Below are 20,214 nucleotides of genomic sequence, written 5' to 3' on the forward strand. Positions count from 1 at the left end.
GGAAAGAGGGAAAGAAAGAGGGAGAGAAGGAAATAAGGAAGGAAAGGGAAAGAAGGAGAGAAGGAAAGAAGGAGGGCTCCTTCTTGCTCCTCGTGGCCTGGGGCTGCTGGGAGCAGGGGGCGGGGCTTGTTGCATGTGCCCGCCCCCTGGGCTCTTTACTGCCGGAGCTCCGCTCCTGTGCACTCCTACAGGAAATGACCCCTGGTTAAAGCCCTTATTTTAAAGAGATGCAGTTCCTTCTTTGAAAGCTTGCATCTTGTACCTTAAATTACACTTTGGCGGAATTACTTTTCTATTGTGTAAACCCATAAATGAGCTTAGAACAGGGTGATTTGTGCTCTTTCAGTACTTATTAGGTAGTCATGATGAATTTTTTTTAAATGATAATTTGATCAGTCTTTAGGAAAGAAAACTTGTATGTGTGTCATTTCATACTGAATTTTCTTTTCATAGATATGAATGAACACAGTTCTAGAAGCCACAGCATTTTCCTAATAAACATCAAGCAAGAGAATGTTGAAACGGAAAAAAAACTCAGTGGAAAGCTTTATCTGGTAGATTTGGCTGGGAGTGAAAAGGTAACAAGAGCATCTTACTACTGAAAAGAGAATTATTGATTTCTTTATGGCATGCAGTGGGGAATAGTTCTAAAATACATAATTAAATTGTATGAAATCTGAAATATGCGGTGGGGATAGTTCTAGAATGTATAATGAAATGTATTTGAAATCTGAAAGAACTCTGTTTAAGTGCTTAGAATGCAATTTAAAAGATTGCCTTGGATAACTCTGCCATTTGTGGGCGGGATGCATAATAGTATGCGGTTGAAACAGGAAACAGCTGTAACTATCCTAATGTGAAAGACACATTGGCTGTCATCCATAGAAGTAAGCGTGCAAGATTCATATGTCTAGCAGCACGGCTGGCTTCGAAGGATGATTGGTCGTTTGCTGGGGTCCTAGACTGGCAAAAATGCCTATTTCTCTAACAGCATTGCGATTTTCATGTTGTGTGGAGCACCTAAGAGATAGTGTGACAATATTTTCAGTTTGTGCATCGTATTTCTTCCAGGGTGTGCGTGTGTGTGTGTGGGGGGACTCTGGGTAGCTTGCCTAAAGGCCTTCAAAATGTTGGAAGCTGCAGTGTCTGGCAGAACACTTCCCTTTGCTTTGATAAGGTCGCCCCTTCATCTTGCATTGTATGCTGTTTTTCATATGTGGGTGAATTGGAAAGTATCTTGTGTTTTGAAGAGATGGCCTTAATAAAGAGGACCAGAGAATTTTTTATCTAAAATCTGCTATTTTCAGCAATCCTGGAAAGCATTGGTACAAGAGTTTCAGCACAGAACTTGTCCTGTTGAAGACAGTAGTTATGCTCTTGTACAGAGTGACGTCCATATAATGGAATCTGCATGACACAGTTATGTACTGGCCAGCAGGTCTCACTCTGCAAGGTGTCTGGATGGGAAGAAGAAGAAGAAGAAGAGATTGGATTTATACCCCGCCCTTCACTTGGAGTCTCAGAGCGGCTTACAAACTCCTCTCCCTTCCCCTCCCCACAACAGACACCCTGTGAGGTGGGTGGGGCTGAGAGAACTCTGGCACAAACTGCTCTTTTTCAAGGACAGCTGTGCCAGAGCTTGTGGCTGACCCAAGGTCAAATCAGCAGGTGTAAGTGGAGGAGTGGGGAATCAAACCCGGTTCTCCCAGATTAGAGTCCGCACACTTAACCACTACACCAAACTGGCTCTTCCCACTGTATGGGAAGCTGCTTTTAGTTTAACAAAAGAGCTGGGTTTGTGTGAAATAAAATAAATAAGCCCTTTGTTTCATTTCTTGGTTTCCTTGGTTTTTCTTTGCCAAGCAGCATTAGTGCGAGTGACATGAAAATGTTATCTATAGCTTTACAACCAGTGTGCTTCTCCGTCTGGGGCTGGAGTCTGTACTCAATTGGATGAAACTTTTCTGTCGATTTTTGTGATGTTATATTCTCTCTGACACAGTTTGAGCTCATCGTTCAGTGTGACCAATTTTTGCTCTCTGGCAGGTCAGCAAAACTGGGGCAGAGGGTTCTGTTCTTGATGAAGCTAAAAATATTAATAAATCTTTATCTGCTTTGGGCAATGTGATCTCGGCATTGGCAGAAGGCACTGTAAGTCATTCTCTCTCTTTTTTAAAATAAAAGCTGTTAAGTAGTAATCATTTGGCTTTTTCCTCTCCCTGCTTCCCCTTTCCACCTACACACTCATACTCAAGTTGGACAGGGGGGACAGTTATGTCATCCTTCTCATCAGCCATCACTGCCCTCTTTACAACTGAAATGCAAGTGAAGAGCCTGCAAGATACAATACTTAGTACATTGGGCTAGGACTGGGGAGACTAAGCTGCTGCTTCTTTCTTTTTTTTTAAGCATTTTTTAATTTGAATGACAAAAACATACCCACACAACATACACATAACACACATAGGGAATGCATTTGAATCATTATTTAAACTAGTTAATAACCTCATACAATATCAAGATCTTTACTGATTTTTCCACCTTATGGTTGGAGACTAAGCTTCAAGTCCCTACTCTGCAAGGAAGCTCACTGGGTGACCTTGCGCCAGTCACTCAGCTTAACCTGCTCTCTAAAGTAGATAAAATGGAGGAAGGGAAAAAAATAGCATAAACTCCCTGGATATACTTGGGGGAAGGGTGAGATAATGGGTGCGATTTACAGATAGATTCATCCATGTGGGTGGATGCTTTCTTTGTATCTTTTCATGGTAAGCAGTTCACGTGCCCTGTCGACATGGTTGAAATAGCCAGTACAGAATGAGGAGCTGTTCCACTCAGATGGCTTGTTGCATGTCTCCAACTAGTTTATTTTTTGTTTTATTTGGTTTCTAGCCTGCCCCTTCTGCAACCAGGCTCATGGCGGGTTACAACAACAATAGATAACATAAGTTGTAGATTTTCCGGATGGTGTGGCCATGGTCTTGGCATTATAGTACCTGACGTTTCGCCAGCGGCTGTGACTGACATCCTCAGAGGTACCTCTGAGGATGCCAGTCACAGCTGCTGGCAAAACATCAGATACCACAACGCCAAGACCATGGCCGTACAGCCCGGAAAATCTACAACGAATAAACTCCAGCCGTGAAAGCCTTTGACAACAAAATGCAGTATTTAAATATAACAGTTACTAAAGCCCAAATCACAATTATTAAAACACAAATTACAGTAGAGCAATTGCGATGCAAGCAGCCTCATAGGTAGCAGTTTACATACACGGATAGCTTGTAAGCAGACTTGTAAATAGAGCTGTGAAAGCTCAGAAGAAAACTAGGAAAAATTGGGTTTTGCCTATCAAGTTAATGGCTTTACAATAAACAGGAAAGCCCTTCTCACAGTAACGTCAAAATATTGTTACTCCTTTGCCTTCAATCTACTTTTTAATGGCCAAATACTATTTTATATAGAAGTACTTTATATGATAAAATCTGAAGTATGAGGTAATTATAATTTCTGTATATTTTGTTTAGGTATATACCTGTAATTCTGTAGTGCCTTATAGGTCTCAATTTGCCCTTGATAATAAATGTGCAAAATTTGGCTGAAGATACTGATTTAGTGATATTAATTAATATTGTTAAATATTAATTATGTTATGTAATGAATAATTAAGTGATGCTTGTTTTCTGAGCTGTTTGTTCATGATAATGTTGGGATCTGCCTTTCTAAAAGCAAATAATTTCGTGCTTCGCCACAAAATTGATAGCTGCAACTTATATTTTTATTTACAACTTAGTTTATTTTCCCTTATCTGCCTCCTGTCAAGAAGATATTTAGTTTCTTATTGATTTAATATTAACTAAAATATGCATAAGTTGCCTTGCTACAAATTCTAACTTAGATGGCTTTCAGTGTATTCAAATTTCATTAATCACCTGTGTTTCAGGGTGGAGTAATATTGTTTTTAGGGGACAGGATTACGATCTTTAGAACTGTGTCCCCCAAAAACAATACTACGCCATCCTGATACACATCAGACTAAAAAAGCATTTTAAAAAAATCTACAAAGTTACCACAAGTGCATTAAAAAATTACAGTTAACAGTGGTCAGTTATAAAAACACACACAACTGCAGGAGATCTTGAATGCTTGGGGGAATAAAAATGTCTTCACCTGATGCCTAAAAAAATATACACTTGGTGTCAGGTGAGCCTCCATAGAGAGGGAGTTCCACAATACAGGCTCCATTACTGAGAAGGCCCTGTCTTTAGTGCACATGACCAATGTTCCCTCTAAACTACGGAGTGTTGTGAGCAGAAATTCTACTTTGTGAGTCAAAAGAGCTACTAGCATTAAAGTTGTGAGGAAGCCTAATTTGACTATCATGTAAATTAGTTTTTTAATTATTACCATAACCTTTTTATAACTCTTACCATAACATTTTATAACACACAGTAGCACCTTAAGTAGCACCTTAAAGACCAGTGGCACCTTAATGACCAACGTAATGTATTCTAACTAGGATTGCCAACTGCCAGGTGGAGCCTGGCGTTCTCCAAGAATTACAACTGATCAGTAGATGACAGAGATTGCTTCCCCTGGAGGAAATGGCAGCATGGGAGGGAAGAATCAATGGCACCACATCCCCTCTGAGCTCCCTCATGTCCCCAAATTCCTCCCACTGCCAGGAACTTTGCAAGCTGCACCTGGCAACCTGCATCTTAAGGATTCAATTGTGTTAGTCTTTCAGGGTGTCCCTGGCTGCCTGTTTGTCTTTAGTGGAAGCTGTCCACCTCTCACTTTTTAAAGGTTGGCATATTATTGGTGAGGACAAGTGTTGCCAATTTTGGGAAGAAGATTTGAGGTGGTGGTAGTACAGCCCTAGGCCCCAACCTGCCTACATTCTTGAATCCCCTGTCAGCTTTTAGCCACAACTGAACTTTCCCCCCTTCCTGCTTCACTTCCACCCACCATGAGGCCTGCAACAAAGCGCCAGCATTGCCCTTCGCCTGCTTCATGCACGCCTGTACCACTGCCGCCCGCCCACCCACCCACCCACTAGAGGCTGCCTGTTCCCACACATGTCTGCTCTGCTTGCCAACTCAGGCGAGTGATGGTGCAGCTGGTGCTGTGCTTGCTCGTGCCTTCACTGTCTCCTGGTATCCTCCTGGAAGCTGGGTCCATGTGCAGGAGAAGGCCAGTCCCCCAGTGTGCTTGCCGGCTCCCTGCAATGTCACCTGAGTGATTAGTCAGAGCTATATGGGAAGTGAATCACTTTGATAGGAGGATAGCAATCTCGCGAGCACTGTTTTGCGGTGAGCCCCTGGGCCTCTGTACTTTGGTCACATTGTTTTTGCCTCTCCTGTCTTGATTATTGATGAGAACCATTTGCAGTACATGGTGCTTTTCTGTGGCTGGAACGAACAAGGCCAGGGAGGAAGTAGCAGGAGGGAAGAGCCAGCCATTAGAGGAAGAACCAGCAGGAGGGAAGAGCCAGACAACGATTTTGTCTCCCTTGCGCTGATCCAAAAATCTGCGCTCTAAGGGCTAAAAATGTGTGCACCAGCGCATGCTAGCACAGTTTAGCAGGAACACTGCATGCAACCTAGATTTTGTTTGTGTAGTGGCATGACAATCAGGGTCTCCAAAGATCAAATCAGTAGGCGAGCATGTACCTACAGGAGGAGGTGGTTCTTCAACTTTGTTTGTGGGCCCATGGTCGATTGAGGAGAGAATATGTGGAAGAAAACAGAACACAGGAAATCATTTTGTGGAAGAAAATTGGCCACAACTTTATTAGGAATAAATAATGGAGCATTGGCGCAGCATGGGGACAGATCTAGCACCAGAGAATCTGACTGTCACCCTATGAAAAAACTTATCCCCGCTAGTCTGCCTTCTGGAGCAGGAACCGAGGAGTGGAGACCACATGGGCACTGGCCATTGTGTGGTTTCCTTGCCACTTAGAGATGAGAGTTGGGCAACAGCCCCTGAGCTGGGCAAGCCACTAATGGCGCCACCCCTTAGCGTCATTCACTGAGGAACCCTTAGGTTAAGATATCTGGTGAATCAACCTATACTCCACAGGGATTTCTTTAGGAACAGCCTCTAAAGGGAAAACCCACAGATTCAGAAAAGGAGGGGACTTAAAGGGGCCCACAACCCGCCACCCTGCAGATTCCTTGGTTACCTCTTGCATGACCATGTCAGGAAGGTCACTAGCTGATTTGAGATTACCACAACTCGTGACCATCCAGGGACAAGTAAAAGAGATATGAAACCCATGAGTAAACCCTTCATAAAGAAAATGAGCATACGCCTGAGGACAGATAGGTGTGTGGGCTAGACCCAGACCCAGGCACCCTGCGATGGCTGAATTATTTTGCTGTGCTGGAGGTAGAAGCGTTGCCCAATCCTCTATCTTTTTTGCTTCCAGTACTAGAGGAGGATCAGGCGGCCTGAAATGGCTGCCTGCTGCTACACATGCAGCCTGGGGTGAGGGCCAAAACACACATCACAATTGTGTTCAAATTTACATTTGATGCGATCGCATCTCCCCTGATTGTACTTCCAGCAAACCCTGCAGGGGAGAATCCTGTCTAAAAACCACATTGCTTTTGGAGGAATCAGGCCTAGACCGCATATGAGAGCTGACAGTTATAAGCCAGATTTTAATCATTGATAAGGTCCTGTCTGGAAACCTCATTATAGGAGGCCCATTTACAGAAGGCCCCATCATTAATAGCAGCAGCCTCACCAGCTAAGGCATGGGCCCACCATACATTAGACATGTGCTTCATTAAATGCCAACCATACTCTGGTAGGCTGACAGTACCACACCCATAAAAACCACATAGCCAGACATCCAATTTAAAATTTTTGATCAGCTAAATCTTTTTTGCTGCCTTATCACTACTCTGGTAGGCTGACAATCCCACACCCATAAAAGCCACATAGCCAGACATCCAATTTAAATTTTTTTTTATCAGCTAAATCTTTTTTGCTGCCTTATCAGAGTTAGGAGCACATTTACCCTCATCCCCTTCTGGTCTAAGCAATGAAAAAATATCCACGTAATAGTCATCTGGGTCGCATTCCTGGACTTTATGGGGGAGGTGAATGCCTGTTTCTTTTTTCAGAATCCCTGTAGGCTGCAGAAGCCTTGGCAGCACCCAAACTGTTCCCAGGCCAACCTCGACCCCCACACACATTAACACCCATGCTAGCTAACTTGGAATATGTGCACCCTTGACCCAATAACTCCCGGCCGTGTGTTCAGATTCCTTCTTAGAGGGTGTCTCACCAGAACCCGAGCCACTGCCCAAAGAATCATGCTCTCTGGTTGCCCTTTGATACTTGCGATGCTTGGCACATCTCTTCTTACATGGCGGCTGGCTCTGTAGAGTGCCTTCCCAGGAACTGCGGAATGAACTGGAATCTGCCGGGGAGCACGGCCTCCTTCCCTTGCTCCTGGCTGTTGTAGGGGCAGAAGGCTCAGAGGTTGAGGTGCCCTAACCCAGCTGAAAATGCTCAGGTAACCTTTGTAATGTCTGAGCAGTCCTCAAGAGGACAGCAGAATTATCCGCACTGAAGCCGAGGTGGAAGCTGTATTGTTGTTAACTGCTGCCTGTGTGGCTTTGGGCTACCGAGCTGGGCCCTTGGCATCAGCTGGCCTTTTGGATGGAGCACCCCAGGAAGCACTTTTAGATGGTTTTGGAGCAATGGACCTCATGCCTCACTGGGCAGTGGCTGCATTCCTATTGGGAGCCCCCGGCTTAGAGCCTACAGAGCTTTCCCCCTTGTTTGTGGCACTCTTAGGAAGCACTCTATGCTGCTAAGACCTTGCCTTAAAGTAAATCCTAACCCTTAAACTGTATTATAACTTACGAGACCTAATTGACTACTATCGTGCAGCCTAATGCAATTATGCATTAATGGTTAATTATGCAGTCAATGGTTTGTTCCATACCCTCTTTCCATTTTTTTCCCCATACTAATAAACCCTGCTTTGGCTTAAGCAACAAGCTATGTATTAAATAATGAAAATTAGTAAGCCCCTGTAAAACCAGTCCCATTCAGTCCCAAAATAGTAAATAAATCTGCTGTTAAGAAGTAAAAACAAATGTAGAGGCTGTGATTAAATGCCAGAAACGCTGCTGCCCACGTAGCAATAGCAGCCCAAAGCGCAGCAGACTTCCCCAGGAATAAGAAACCAAATAATCACTAACCCCAGCTGTCTGCCCCTTATGGGATTGAAGCAGCGGAACAAAAAAACACTGTAAAACCCCATTAATCTCCTAGGAAAGTTGCAATTTCAGCTCAACAAACACTACCCCGTGAAGAATAGAGGGATGGGGGAATATTGATCTCAGTAAATTAGCAGTCCCGTGCGGCTGCTGCTTAAGGTTTAATAAATGTGGCAAAACTTTCACCCAGCTGCACAACAGTGCTTGCATCCAAGCCCCCCCCCCCCCCCACCCCCCAGTACACAACACAAATAAAAGCGGCTAATTAAGTTCCAGCTCTGTGAAGCAAGGCAGTCTGCTGGTCCACTGGGCACTCACAGCTACCTGCTTTCAAGCAAACCCAACACCCAGCCTACAAACCCTGCACTTACTTGAAGAAAAGTATCTGCCATGTCGAAGCCTTTGCAGGGCCAGAGCAACCCACAAACGGGGCAAGGCAGTATAAATGCCCTGGGAAAGCCCAGCAAAAACCTGCATCATTGCTGCTCCCAGGGCAGCCCCCCCCCCCCGGAGACAAAGACAATGACACACAGCCAGGAAGCCCAGGAACACTGCCGGGCACCAGCCTCCAAGCTGATAGACCTCTTCCTCCTTTCTCTCCCAGCCCAGGTTGCAAAACTCGGCACCCGGTAAGTCGGGTTCTTGCACGATTTTACACTGCATAAGGGGTTTCTGAAATCAGCACCAACACTTCAGTTCAAAAGCAGACTAGCATCCAAAACAGGTGAGATAAGTTCTCTAAAACTCATCTGATATAACTGTCATGTTTAGATCTATTATCTAGACCATCTTTATATGCAGACTCCCATAGATATGCTTAAATACTTAAGAGTGCCGTGGCTTGCAGCTTCATCTGTAGCTAGTGACACATTAAATGGCAGCCCAAAGACATAAGTGTTGTCCTTAGGTCCATAGAAGTGTTCCCTCTAAGCTGTGCGCCTGAGCAGCTGCTCATTAACACAGGAAGCCCTGCTCAGCAGCAGTCTGGAGCTGCGCGGGGTCTTGCACTGCCCATTGCCTTGCCCAGGGGTCATTTCGTAGAAAAAGAGCTAGGGAAACTCATTAGCATAACTCATTAGTATATGCCACACCCCCTGACATCACCGGAAGTGTGTCATAAAGCCACACCCCCTGACATCACCAGACGTGTGTCGTAAGGCCACACACCGCGCCCCCAAATGGTCCCGGCCGCCGCCGCCGGCCTTGCAGCTCCACTGCCAAGCCCCATGAGGGGCCCAGTGGTGGACCTGCAAGGGCGGCGGGAGTGCAAGGAAGCCCCGCAAAGGCCCTCCCTGGCCCCAGGCAGGCAAGGGTGGGGAGAGGCAGGGAGGAAGCAACTTACCCTCCCCTTTCTCCTGCCTCCTCCTGGCTGAATGAGGGCCGGAAGCGGGGCGGCCGGAAGCAGGGGGCGGGGCTTCGTCATGTGCCCCGCCCCCGTACCTCACCCGGGGGAACTGCGATCCCCAGCGATCCCCCCCGAACTGACCTCTGCCATTGCCCATTTTAAGATTACAGCAGTTATATTCTGCTCAGGATGTGAACTGCTCCACTCAATAGGGGGAAAAAATTAGAGGGAACATTGGTCCATACCTTTGCCATTTGCCTGAGCAATATGGAAATACTGCTGCATATGTCAGGTAAATGGTAACAGGATTTACTGGCATAATTATTGGTTTAAAATATATTTTTAATGTGAGGATATTTGAAACTTATCCCTTGTCTCTCAATCAGAAAACTCATGTCCCATATCGAGACAGCAAAATGACTCGGATTCTTCAGGACTCTTTAGGGGGGAATTGTAGAACCACCATTGTCATCTGCTGTTCTCCATCCATCTTCAATGAAGCAGAAACCAAGTCTACTCTTATGTTTGGTCAAAGGTGAGCATAGGCGTCTCTTGCAGTAGGTCATGGCTTCATTAATGTCATGGTTACTGAGTTTTATAGAAGCTGATTATACAAATAGTGGATTTTTAAAGTAACACGACTTGAAGTTTATGCTGCAATAAAGTTAAACAGCACATTATTAGGCATACCATGTATAGATTGTGTTTTTATTTGTTAGAAGCAAGAGTGATTAAATCTTTAGAGGAAAGTGCATGCTAGTCATTTGTTTAATAATTTATTACTATTGTTGCATTCTTTCAATGAAAATGTTCTGAGAAATCTAAAGACAGTTGCAGGGAGATAGTTAATAGGGTCTAGGGTGGTTTGGGTTTTGAGCAGCAGTAATGCTAGTTGACTAAGGTTAAATGAGGGAGAGGAGCTGGATTTTGACTTGGGATTTTCTGCTAGCAGACAACAGTGATATTGCACTGATACTACCAGAAGGCTCATAAGAATAAAATTGTGGATGCAGCAAAAGAACTTGGCTTTGTGTGTAATTTCATGCATCAGTACTTTGCTGGCTAACAGCCTGCCTGCTGTGGCTTTATTGATATTTCTGTTACTATGTTGGTATAGAGAGTGTGAATTGCAAGCCTCACAATAAATGTGCAAATCAGGTATGTAATTGCAACTAAACATGCTTAAACTCTAGGAACAGAAAGGTTTCACTTCCCATCTTAGAGCAAGCATTTAACCTCAGTTGTGATATAATGGAGGCTAGTGGTACTTGCATCGATAGCTTTGGTGGGATTGGATGAAAGAGTCTGTCTTAGGTCAAATCTTTACATCACTCTTGTTTAGATATACACAATGCAGGCTGCATGGCCCCCGCCATATTTACATTTTCCTGTCTGTTCTCGATATCCCTCTCTCTTGCATAAATCAAAAAAGCAGAGTTTGTATTTGGAAAGCAAATCTGTTTTGGAGCAGACTGAGTCAGCACAGTGTGGCTTGGCTCAGTTAATGAGGACCTTGATAGATGCTGCATAAATAATGAGCTCAGGGAGGAGAACCTTTTTCTCTATGCCAGCCATAAAACTGGAAGCAATTGCTTATTACATATGAAGCTCGCTGATGCTGTGGTCTGTTTGTTTTAAGAAAAAGGGGAAATGGTCTGACTTGAAATCAAGGCACCAGATTTGATCATTTCTCTTATTAAAGGCAAAAGTACTAGATGATGCTTGTACGAAGAGAGAACAGGAGATTCAAGAGGAGAGAGCAAATTGTGGATTAATTCACTGTGAAGTATGTGGGAGAAATACGATGTTATTCATGGATTTGTCAAGAGAGAAACTCTGCATTTGTTGCTCTTCATATGTATTATTTAGGGTGAAACTACATATGTGGTGTTCCATGATTATTGTCCCACCTGTAAGGACTATAATTTTTAAAGGGCAAGCTGGCATAAGGGAGGAGAGACTGTGCATTTCCCTTCGTTCCCTAAATCACCATTCCCAAGCTGCTTTTACTCACTTGTGGGAAGAAATGCAAGTACACTATGTATTTTCACCAGTCGGCACAGAAGTAGCTAGGGCAGTGAAACCCCACTGGGGGTACCCACAAATGTTTTCCTTGTCTCCCACTTTTTGATTGTTGAGGAAGAAGCTAAGAGCCTTGAATGGAACTGACTAGTGAAGTGTGGAGTTCTCCCCACACCATTGCTGCCATTTTTGTGGCAGTGCCCATAATCCTTTCTCAAAATTCTGCAAGTGCCTGCAGACTCAGAAAGGTCGGGGACCCCCTGATATGACCCAGGAAAGTGGTCCAACAAGAAATAGTTAAATCTTCCCTGCATTAAAAAAAAGAGTTAAACCTTCCCCACAGAGCTTCAACTTGTTAAAATGAACACAAATTCTGATGAAAATAATCATGGAATCACATGATGTGTAATTCTGCCATTAATATGGCAGAGACGATAACAAAATTAATACCAACTCAATAAGACTTCATGTTCTTGCTGCATTGTTATCAGTTGCTTCTTTGCTTTGAGATAAATTACCGTTCCTACCCTTTTGCACCTCTGATGCTTTTTCTCTGTGCATCTCAGTACAGAGACTGACTTGTGTATTCACGTTTAATGTAAGCTGAGAATCATATACTCTTGGGCATAGAGTTGCCAGGTCCCTCCTGGCCACCGGTGGGGAATGAGGGAGGTTAGGAAACTCCTGGAGATTTGGGGGTGGAGCCTGAGGAACGTAGTGACCTCAGTTGGGTACATCTCTGTTGTAATTCTGGGGAATCTCCTGGTCCCACCTAGAGACTGACATCCCTACTTGAGCACCTTGGCATCTTTTTTCCAGAGATGCATTTTATTTTGCATCTATAGAAATGTTGCGGTTCCTAAGATCAATATAGCATGCTTTGTGCTTTTGAACAATTTAACAGCTGTTTCAGTTTCTCACTACTCTTTCTTAGATGATAATGCTTCTCTAATTGGGAAACAAAGTGAAAAAAAATCCCTTTCTGTGAGCCAAGACACATTTAATAGTGTATTGCATTTATATTATCAGATATCAAGACAGAGTAAGTAATACCTGTGGTGGTTTCATTTGGTATCTAAGTAGAGGCTGATGGCTCTTTTAACATTTTTTCCTGTATGTGTTACAATATAGATCAGGACTTGACAAATCCCAGGTGCAGGTTGCCATGGCACCTAGAAATGTCTTTGTGGTGTTTAGGTTTTTTTGTTTGTTTTGTTTTTTGTGATAGCAGTAGTTAGAATCAGGGGTCATTTCCTGCAGGAGCGCACAGGAGCGGGGGTCTGGCAGTAAAGAGCCCAGGGGGCAAGCACATGCAACAAGCCCCACCCCCTGCTCCCAGCAGCCCTCAGTCAGAGCAAGAAGCAGCCAGGTAAGTTGCAGAGCTCCCCCCAGTCCAAAACAGTCCAGTGGCATCTTTAAGACCAAGTTTTATTCAGGTACAAGCTCTTCCTCCTCTGCGAGGACAGATCTGCACATTCCCCCTCCCCCAATAGCTAGCAATCCAAAACAGTCCAGTGGAGCCTAAGTGGTGGGTGTTGCCTTCTGACATACTTCCAGTGATGTCAGGGTGTGTGGCATATGCAAATAAGTTATGCTAATGAGCTCCTGCACCTCTTTTTCTACGAAATGACCCCTGGTTAGAATATATGGTCATACATAACCCTGAAGTTTGAAATATGAGTCTGCCTCCTCAATTTTTGAGCTGGCCAAGAAAATCTGTCAAGGCATGATTCATAATTTTATTGGAAGACTAATTGGGTAAGTAAAAGGGATGGTTTCTGTGGTGATTACTTGAAACAGTGGCTAAGTTATAATGTGGACATTACTTTAGTTGGCAAGTGAATCCTTGCTTATTATGCTGAGATCTATGACTAAAATTAAAGGACATCCAGTAATTGCTTGTTTGATTCTCTCTTTTTTTCTGCATAGAGCCAAAACTATTAAGAACACTGTATCTGTAAATCTTGAGTTGACTGCAGAAGAGTGGAAGAAAAAATATGAGAAGGAAAAGGAAAAAAACAAGACACTTAAAAATGTTATCCAGCATCTAGAGATGGAACTGAACAGGTGGAGAAATGGTGAGAAATAATAATCAGTTGTTACTTATTAGGCAGCAGTTGTCTTACATTTTAAAAAGAGGTTTGCCAAATAATGTCAAGTCTTTCTCCCCTCTGCCACCTGCAGATAAATGTTAGTATACTATATGGTTTAGTCAAAACAATATAATAATGCTGTTACTCTCTATGTTGATAGGAACCAACAATATAGTTTATAGTTCAGGTTAGACTTTGTGCCAGACTGTAGTGATGGAAGCCCAAGTATGGTATGCATGGGGAGTGGCCCAGCTAGAAGTAAACTCAGCCAGGCCAGAGGTGGCACCATGTCTCTTCTGACTGGGTAGGATCTGCCTCCACAGCTCTGAAAGGGTTCATAAGGAGCTCCCAGCTGGGGCGGATGGTGGGGCTGAGGAGGAGAGCCCAGTAGCTCAAGAGAGGTGGTAGACCAGGGAGAGAGGAAACTGGGAGCAGGAACACTGCAGAACTGAGGGCAGCTCTGATGGCACACCAGGACCTATCTGTTGGATCTTCTGTCCTCTTCTGGAAGGAACAGAGGCGTGATGGCCAGCCTGGGAAAGGCTGGACCAGGGAGGATCATTTCTGCCTCAGGTACAGAAGAAGGAACACTCTGTAAGAGGAAATACATGTAAATACAAAGGCCACTGAGAAGAGGAATGGCTAGCCCAGGACACCCAGAGAGATTAAAACAGGGGGTACCCTTACTTTGAGGCCAATGAGATGCAAGTGTGAAATATGGGCCCTGTTCATACGAGGCGGTTTGGGCCGGGAGGGGGACGGAACAGGGGCGGAGCAAACGGGCGCAATCCCATGGCAACATCTGGGAATCGTTGCCTGCCCGTCCCAGATCCGTCCCAACCTCCGATACTGCGCACTAAAAAAGAACCACCTACCTAGGTGGTTGTATCCATTACAGCGCCTCAAGCCGGGCCATGGGATCGGCCAGCGCGTCCTTGCGCTGGCGCATTCCGCCCCCCAGCTGTACTGCGCATGCTCGAGCATGCGCAGTTCAGCAGCCTCCCCCTCTCATCAGACTCTTCCTTCCCGGCATCTGATCGTGCCGGGGAGCGCTGCGCCACGGCTAGGGGGATCCGTGGGATCCTGCCGCGGCGTCTCAACTTTGGTGCAGCTTTGGTGCAGTTCAGTCATCCTTTCCCCTGCCGTGTGGCAGGGACCATGGTTTAGCACAATTCCTTAATTGGCAAACCATGGCTATTGCTGTTGCTCTGTCCCTTGAGAATTCTGCAACATGGAGACGAAAATGAAGAATTTATAAAACAGTGTAGGGGGCAAAAGCAGCTGTTAAGACCGCATGGTTTGCCTTTTTTTATTTGAAAGATAAAACCATGGTCTGGTGTTGTGTGTGAGAATTGAGGTTGTGCCCCTCCCTGTTGCAGAGGGCTTTTAAAACCTGATCCTGTTCATCCCATTCCAAAATGGGAACGGTATACATAAAGGGATAAGCATGTATGCACTTTGTCCACTTTGTTTCTCCTGTTGATTATACGACATAATTTACCAAGATCCAAGACCAATACAGTATTCTTCTATATACTTGGAGCTAGTCAGCAAATATAGAGAGACCAGCAGAAGCCTTGAGAGGTTCCAGTAAGGAAAGATATGCAGCTGTTGTTGATTTAATTTTTGTTGTTGTATATTTTGTTGTATCTTGCTGCCTTTAGCTCTTGTACTGTGATTTTCATCTGATTGTGAACCACCTTGGAGAATTATTTTTGTTCAAAAGACTGTAAAAATACCCTTTATATCCCAGGGATACATAAAAAGTGTCTGTGCAGCAGTACTTTCTTGTAGGTTCAAACTTTTAAAATCTCAGAAACATATTTGCTCCCATACCTAGCTTCAGAACATTAACCGGAAGTGTGAGAAGTGACATTCTTCAGGAGGAATGTTCTATCATCCACATGTTGTCGATTGGAAGGGAACATTGATCATTGGAAGGCTAAAAAGGAATATTCAGATCCTTCTGCCATTGGCTAACTTGTTCACCAGGAAGCAAGTTCCAATTACTGTCACAGTAAACATAAAAAAGTCTTGGGGTATCTTGTTAGTCTTTATTGTGGTTTATTCTGGACTGAAGAGCTCTTCATAAGAGAGATACTGCTGCTCAAACTTGTTTGGAGACCTCCTGTCTTTCACCTATTTACATCCCAACCAGTTGCACTGACACAGACAAATATCACTTAATTATCTTGCTGCCCCAAATAGCAGCCTCTAGAGTTGCTGTCAGCATCTGTACAGAGAGGCTTTCTCTTGCAGTGAGTCACCACCAGAAATGTTTGGAAGAAAATTCTGCAGTGGCCGTATTGAAAATAGATCAGTTGTTTCATTCAGTTTAGCAGAAAGCAATGTGCAGGATTATGCCTTCATGTGGGGAAGTGGAGTGTGTGTGTGTGTAAGAAAGTTCTTGCCTAGGGGAAACAATGGAGAACTGGAATAGGTAGAAACAGGAGTTGATTAAATACATCTCAGTTTTGCTTTCTGTTAAGCGACAACCCCAATAATTAAGGATGTTAGGCTTACTTTGGCCAGGACCATGTATCTTGCAATATCAATAGCATCATTCTGGCCATTTGGTTTCTCTACTAGGCAGGAGGCAATTGAGCTTAAATATTTAGTACAGAAGAGTTAAATGCTATACTTCAAAACTGAGAGGTACTGGACTAAAGCTTCCTTGGAGTCAAAACAGATGGTCAGGTGTCTTCATACTCTTCCACCCTTTGTTACCTTTTTACTGTTCTAGTTAGGTGCTTGGTAAATCTGAGCAAGAGCTGTTGACTAGCAGTGCAATCCTAAACAATTACAACCTTATAAGTCTATTGCATTCAGTGGTCTTAAAAGGGTATAGGACTGCAGTGCAGGCTTCTTAGTCGTTTTTAAAAAACACTTTGACAAAATGCAGTTTTTTTTGACCTAATGCAGTTTTGCAGGGCCTGTAAAACAGAGATGTTCCACCAGGCCAGTGTTGAGGCAGCAGAGATCAGTCTATACTGGCCTCCCCCTGCTTGGCTCTGCTTAGCTTGCCTAGCATGTTTTGCTTATGTGCTTTGCATTGCATTGCTTGCTTCAGCTTGTATCATCTCTTGTCTGCATGTCTCCCTCAGTATCAGTTATCATCTGCCTGCACAGAGTAGGGGAGCTTAATTCGGGAGCAATTAGATTGATTAATTGGTGCCATCAATCACTGTTTGTTGCTGAAGTAATTGTGGTTATTAGGTTTTAATTGTTGACATGATGTTTTAATTACTGAATAATCTGATTGTGCTGTTTTGTTGTTTGTTGTAACCTGCTCTGAGCCTGGTTTGCTGAGAAGGGTGGGATAGAAATCAAAATGAATGAATGAATGAATAAATAGACAGATAGATTTAGAACTTTCTTTAACAAAGGGCGGGCTATAACTATCAATCAGTCAATCAATAACTAAATAATCTGGGAGAAGAGATTTCAACCCATGGGCTGAAAGACCCCAGTTGTAGCATACTGTGTGATAAAGGAGCAGAACTGCGCTTTCCTTTTCTACAAAATTGTAGGCAGGGCTTTTTTTGTAGAAAAAGCCCAGCAAGAACTCATTAGCATAATAGGCAACACCCAACAGCAGAAACCATTAGCATATTAGGCCACACCCCACATGTTACCAGAAGTGTGGTCATCCAACCACACCCACCTTTTGCTTCTTATTCTGTTTACTTTGTTGTCAAAACCCAGGGCTTTTTTGTAGCAGGAACTCCTTTGCATGTTAGGCCACACACCCCTAATGTAGCCAATCCTAATGAGTGTCTGCTGTTGGGTGTGGCCTATTATGCTAATGAGTTCCTGCTGGGCGTGGCCAACTCAGGAGCCAGCCGGAACTCCGTTCCTGTGCGTTCCTGCCCAAAAATAGCCCTGATTTTTCGTATATACTACACATACACCTGCAGCCTGTTATAACATTACATCTAATAGGTGTTCATCAGGCAGTGATCAGCATGCCTGATGCACATCTCTGAACATGCCCTTACCCAACTATGCATATAGAACCAGTGATGCTATATTTTTCTGTAGAAAATTTCTCACCTCACATATGTAAATACTGTCTGTTCATCTACAATTGTCAGGGCTGTTGTGCAGCAAGCCAATCATGTTAGATAAACTAAATATGGGATATTGATTTTACTTTATGTTATTTATAGTCCACCTTTCTCACAGGGACTCAAGGCGGGTTATGCGTACTGAGTCAGTACAAAATGGGACAGTCAGTAAACATGGGCAAAGCCCAGTGCTTGTACAGGCTGTATTTGCCTTCTTTTGCCAACATTATTTAAACAATTAAATAATTTATTTTAAATCAGAATATTTTCCAGTTCAAATTTTCCCAGAAAGCCTACATCCCTTCCCAGAGTGGTGTGTGAACCAGTTGTGTTTATTGATACTATAATCAGAATTGTTGCTTGCATCTTTAAAACAAAAACATTTCAGCTAAACTCCTACATGAGAAATATTTGGCAACTTTGCAGTCCCCACCAAGAGGATAATTACCTTTGTTTTCCTCTCATCCAAAGAATACAAGGTAATTTAATGGGTGGCATTTGTGTCAAATTTCATTAAGTTTATGGAACAATATCACCTTTTTGCAGCAGCCCCCTTGTGCTACATGTTGGGAGGGTCCCTTATTCAATTGGGTACAGGACTTGCTGGTAAAAATGGTTTCCAGGGACTTGTTCTATTCACAGAGGCATAGATCCAACCCATTGAAAATGAATTGCAAAACAAATTATTATAGGTCACTTAAAAGTTACCATTAATGCTATTTCTGTTCAGGCAGTTAAGAATCTAGAAGTTAATTATATTCATTACAGGCAAACATTAATGTCTAGTTGTAATGTGTATCTCTGATTTAGTGCTAGACATTTAATATCTTGTTTCAAAAGGCAAAGATGTCTTGCCAAGTCTCTTGCCTTAGTAACTAATTATCATACACTGGGTGTGCTTACTATGATAGCTGTTTATTTATCTAAAATTGCAAAGCTGCCTTTTCTAATTGCCTTTTTCTCCTTCCTGAGCTGCTTGTGGCTGTCGGACTTCTTATAGCATGCTATCTAGGAACGCGCTTTCCATTGTTGCCTCTAAAGATTCAGGTCATTGCAGTGTTGGGAATATTTTTCAATTAATTCTGTGTAATTTCCATGGTGATAGTTTACTTGTTGACAGGTATTATGCAGAGCTGGAATACTGTAGTTGGCCAGTCTAGTGTACTGAATTCTCTGTTTGCTGAAATGTTCTTTCCACCTAGGAAGAACAATGAGGAATTTCACATTACCCTTTTTAACCCGTTTTGAAGCCGTTTTTGATCCGTCATGAAGTAAACCAGTATAAGGCTGTCATTTCACACATGGCTTTCCCCTTCCGGTAAAGAGCTGGTTCTGAAGCGGTTTGCCATTTCAGACTGCACAGCTTTTTCCCGGCCATTTTTCACCTGCGTGGGCGATCTCCTGGTTTTTTTGTGGGGGGAACGTTCGTTTTATAGCGCTATAGCACTACAACAAAACACTCCAGCCATTCCAATGGCATTGATATACTGCTGTTCCGTTATAGCGCTACTAGCAGTAAAGCCCGTTGTGAAAGCAATACAACGAGATCTAGAAAGAGGCTCTGGGGCAGTGCTCTGGCTTTGGGCAAACAGTGTCAATTTGCTGTGGTGACCTCAGCAGGGTATAATGACAGAGTCCACTGTTTTCTCCAGAGGAACTGATCTCTGCTACCTGAAGAGCAGTTGTAATTGTGAGTAATCTGTAGCCCTCACCTGGAGATTGGCAGCAATTGTTACCCAGGACAAAATGGCTGGTTTGGAGGGTGGAGTCTATGGCATTCTACCTGTCTGAGGTCCCACCCCTCTGCAAACCCCACCCTCTCCAGGCTCCACCCCTCAAATCCCCAGGAATTTGTCAGCATGTAGTTGGCAACCCCATCTCCTTCCCAGCTAGCCACCAACCTACCATTATCTGCCCCTTTGACTTCAGCTGACTTCTGCCCTCCCTTCTGCAGAGCAGTTGTAATACTGAGTGCTCTCCAGCCCTCACCTGGAGATTGGCAACAATGGTTCCCTATGTGAGACTGACTGGTTTGGAGGGTGGAGTCTATGGCAGTGTACCTGTCTGAGGTCCCACCCCTCCTCAAACCTCACCCTCTTCAGGCTCCATCCCTCAAATCTCCAGGAATTTCCCATCTGGAGTTGGCAACCCTATCAGGATTGGCCCCAATGTGTTTTCTCCCAAAGGCCAAAGTAGGTGACAGGACCAAGCTTAGTTGCCTACCAACAGGCACTGAGGGGAATGTAGGGTTGCCAGCTCTAAGGAGGGAAATACCTGGAGGTTTGGGGGGTGGATTCTGTAGAGGGCCGGGCGACGGAGGCATCGGCCTTCTGTCGCCCGCCTTGCCCCCCCAATCTCGGCCCGGGCACCCGCGGCTCCCACCAGCGGCCGCCCGACTCCAGACTCCCCCGCGGCCACTCCAGCCAGGCGACGGAGGCATCGGC

At 44.1% G+C, this 20,214-nt stretch overlaps 1 protein-coding gene across 1 annotated transcript in view; it reads left to right on the forward strand.

Annotated features, from left to right (window-relative positions):
- The window catches only part of KIF5C (kinesin family member 5C), a 162,716-nt gene that overhangs the window by 94,345 nt on the left and 48,157 nt on the right, over positions 1–20,214 (forward strand). The window contains exons 8-11 of the mRNA XM_015423070.1: positions 454–578; positions 2,047–2,151; positions 9,975–10,123; positions 13,540–13,688. Of these exons, the coding sequence (XP_015278556.1) occupies positions 454–578; positions 2,047–2,151; positions 9,975–10,123; positions 13,540–13,688 (528 nt within the window). The remainder of the gene's footprint in view (positions 1–453; positions 579–2,046; positions 2,152–9,974; positions 10,124–13,539; positions 13,689–20,214) is intronic.

Source organism: Gekko japonicus, unplaced genomic scaffold (genome assembly GCF_001447785.1).
Source record: "Gekko japonicus isolate JY-2015 unplaced genomic scaffold, Gekko_japonicus_V1.1 scaffold334, whole genome shotgun sequence".
Taxonomy (NCBI): domain Eukaryota; kingdom Metazoa; phylum Chordata; class Lepidosauria; order Squamata; family Gekkonidae; genus Gekko; species Gekko japonicus.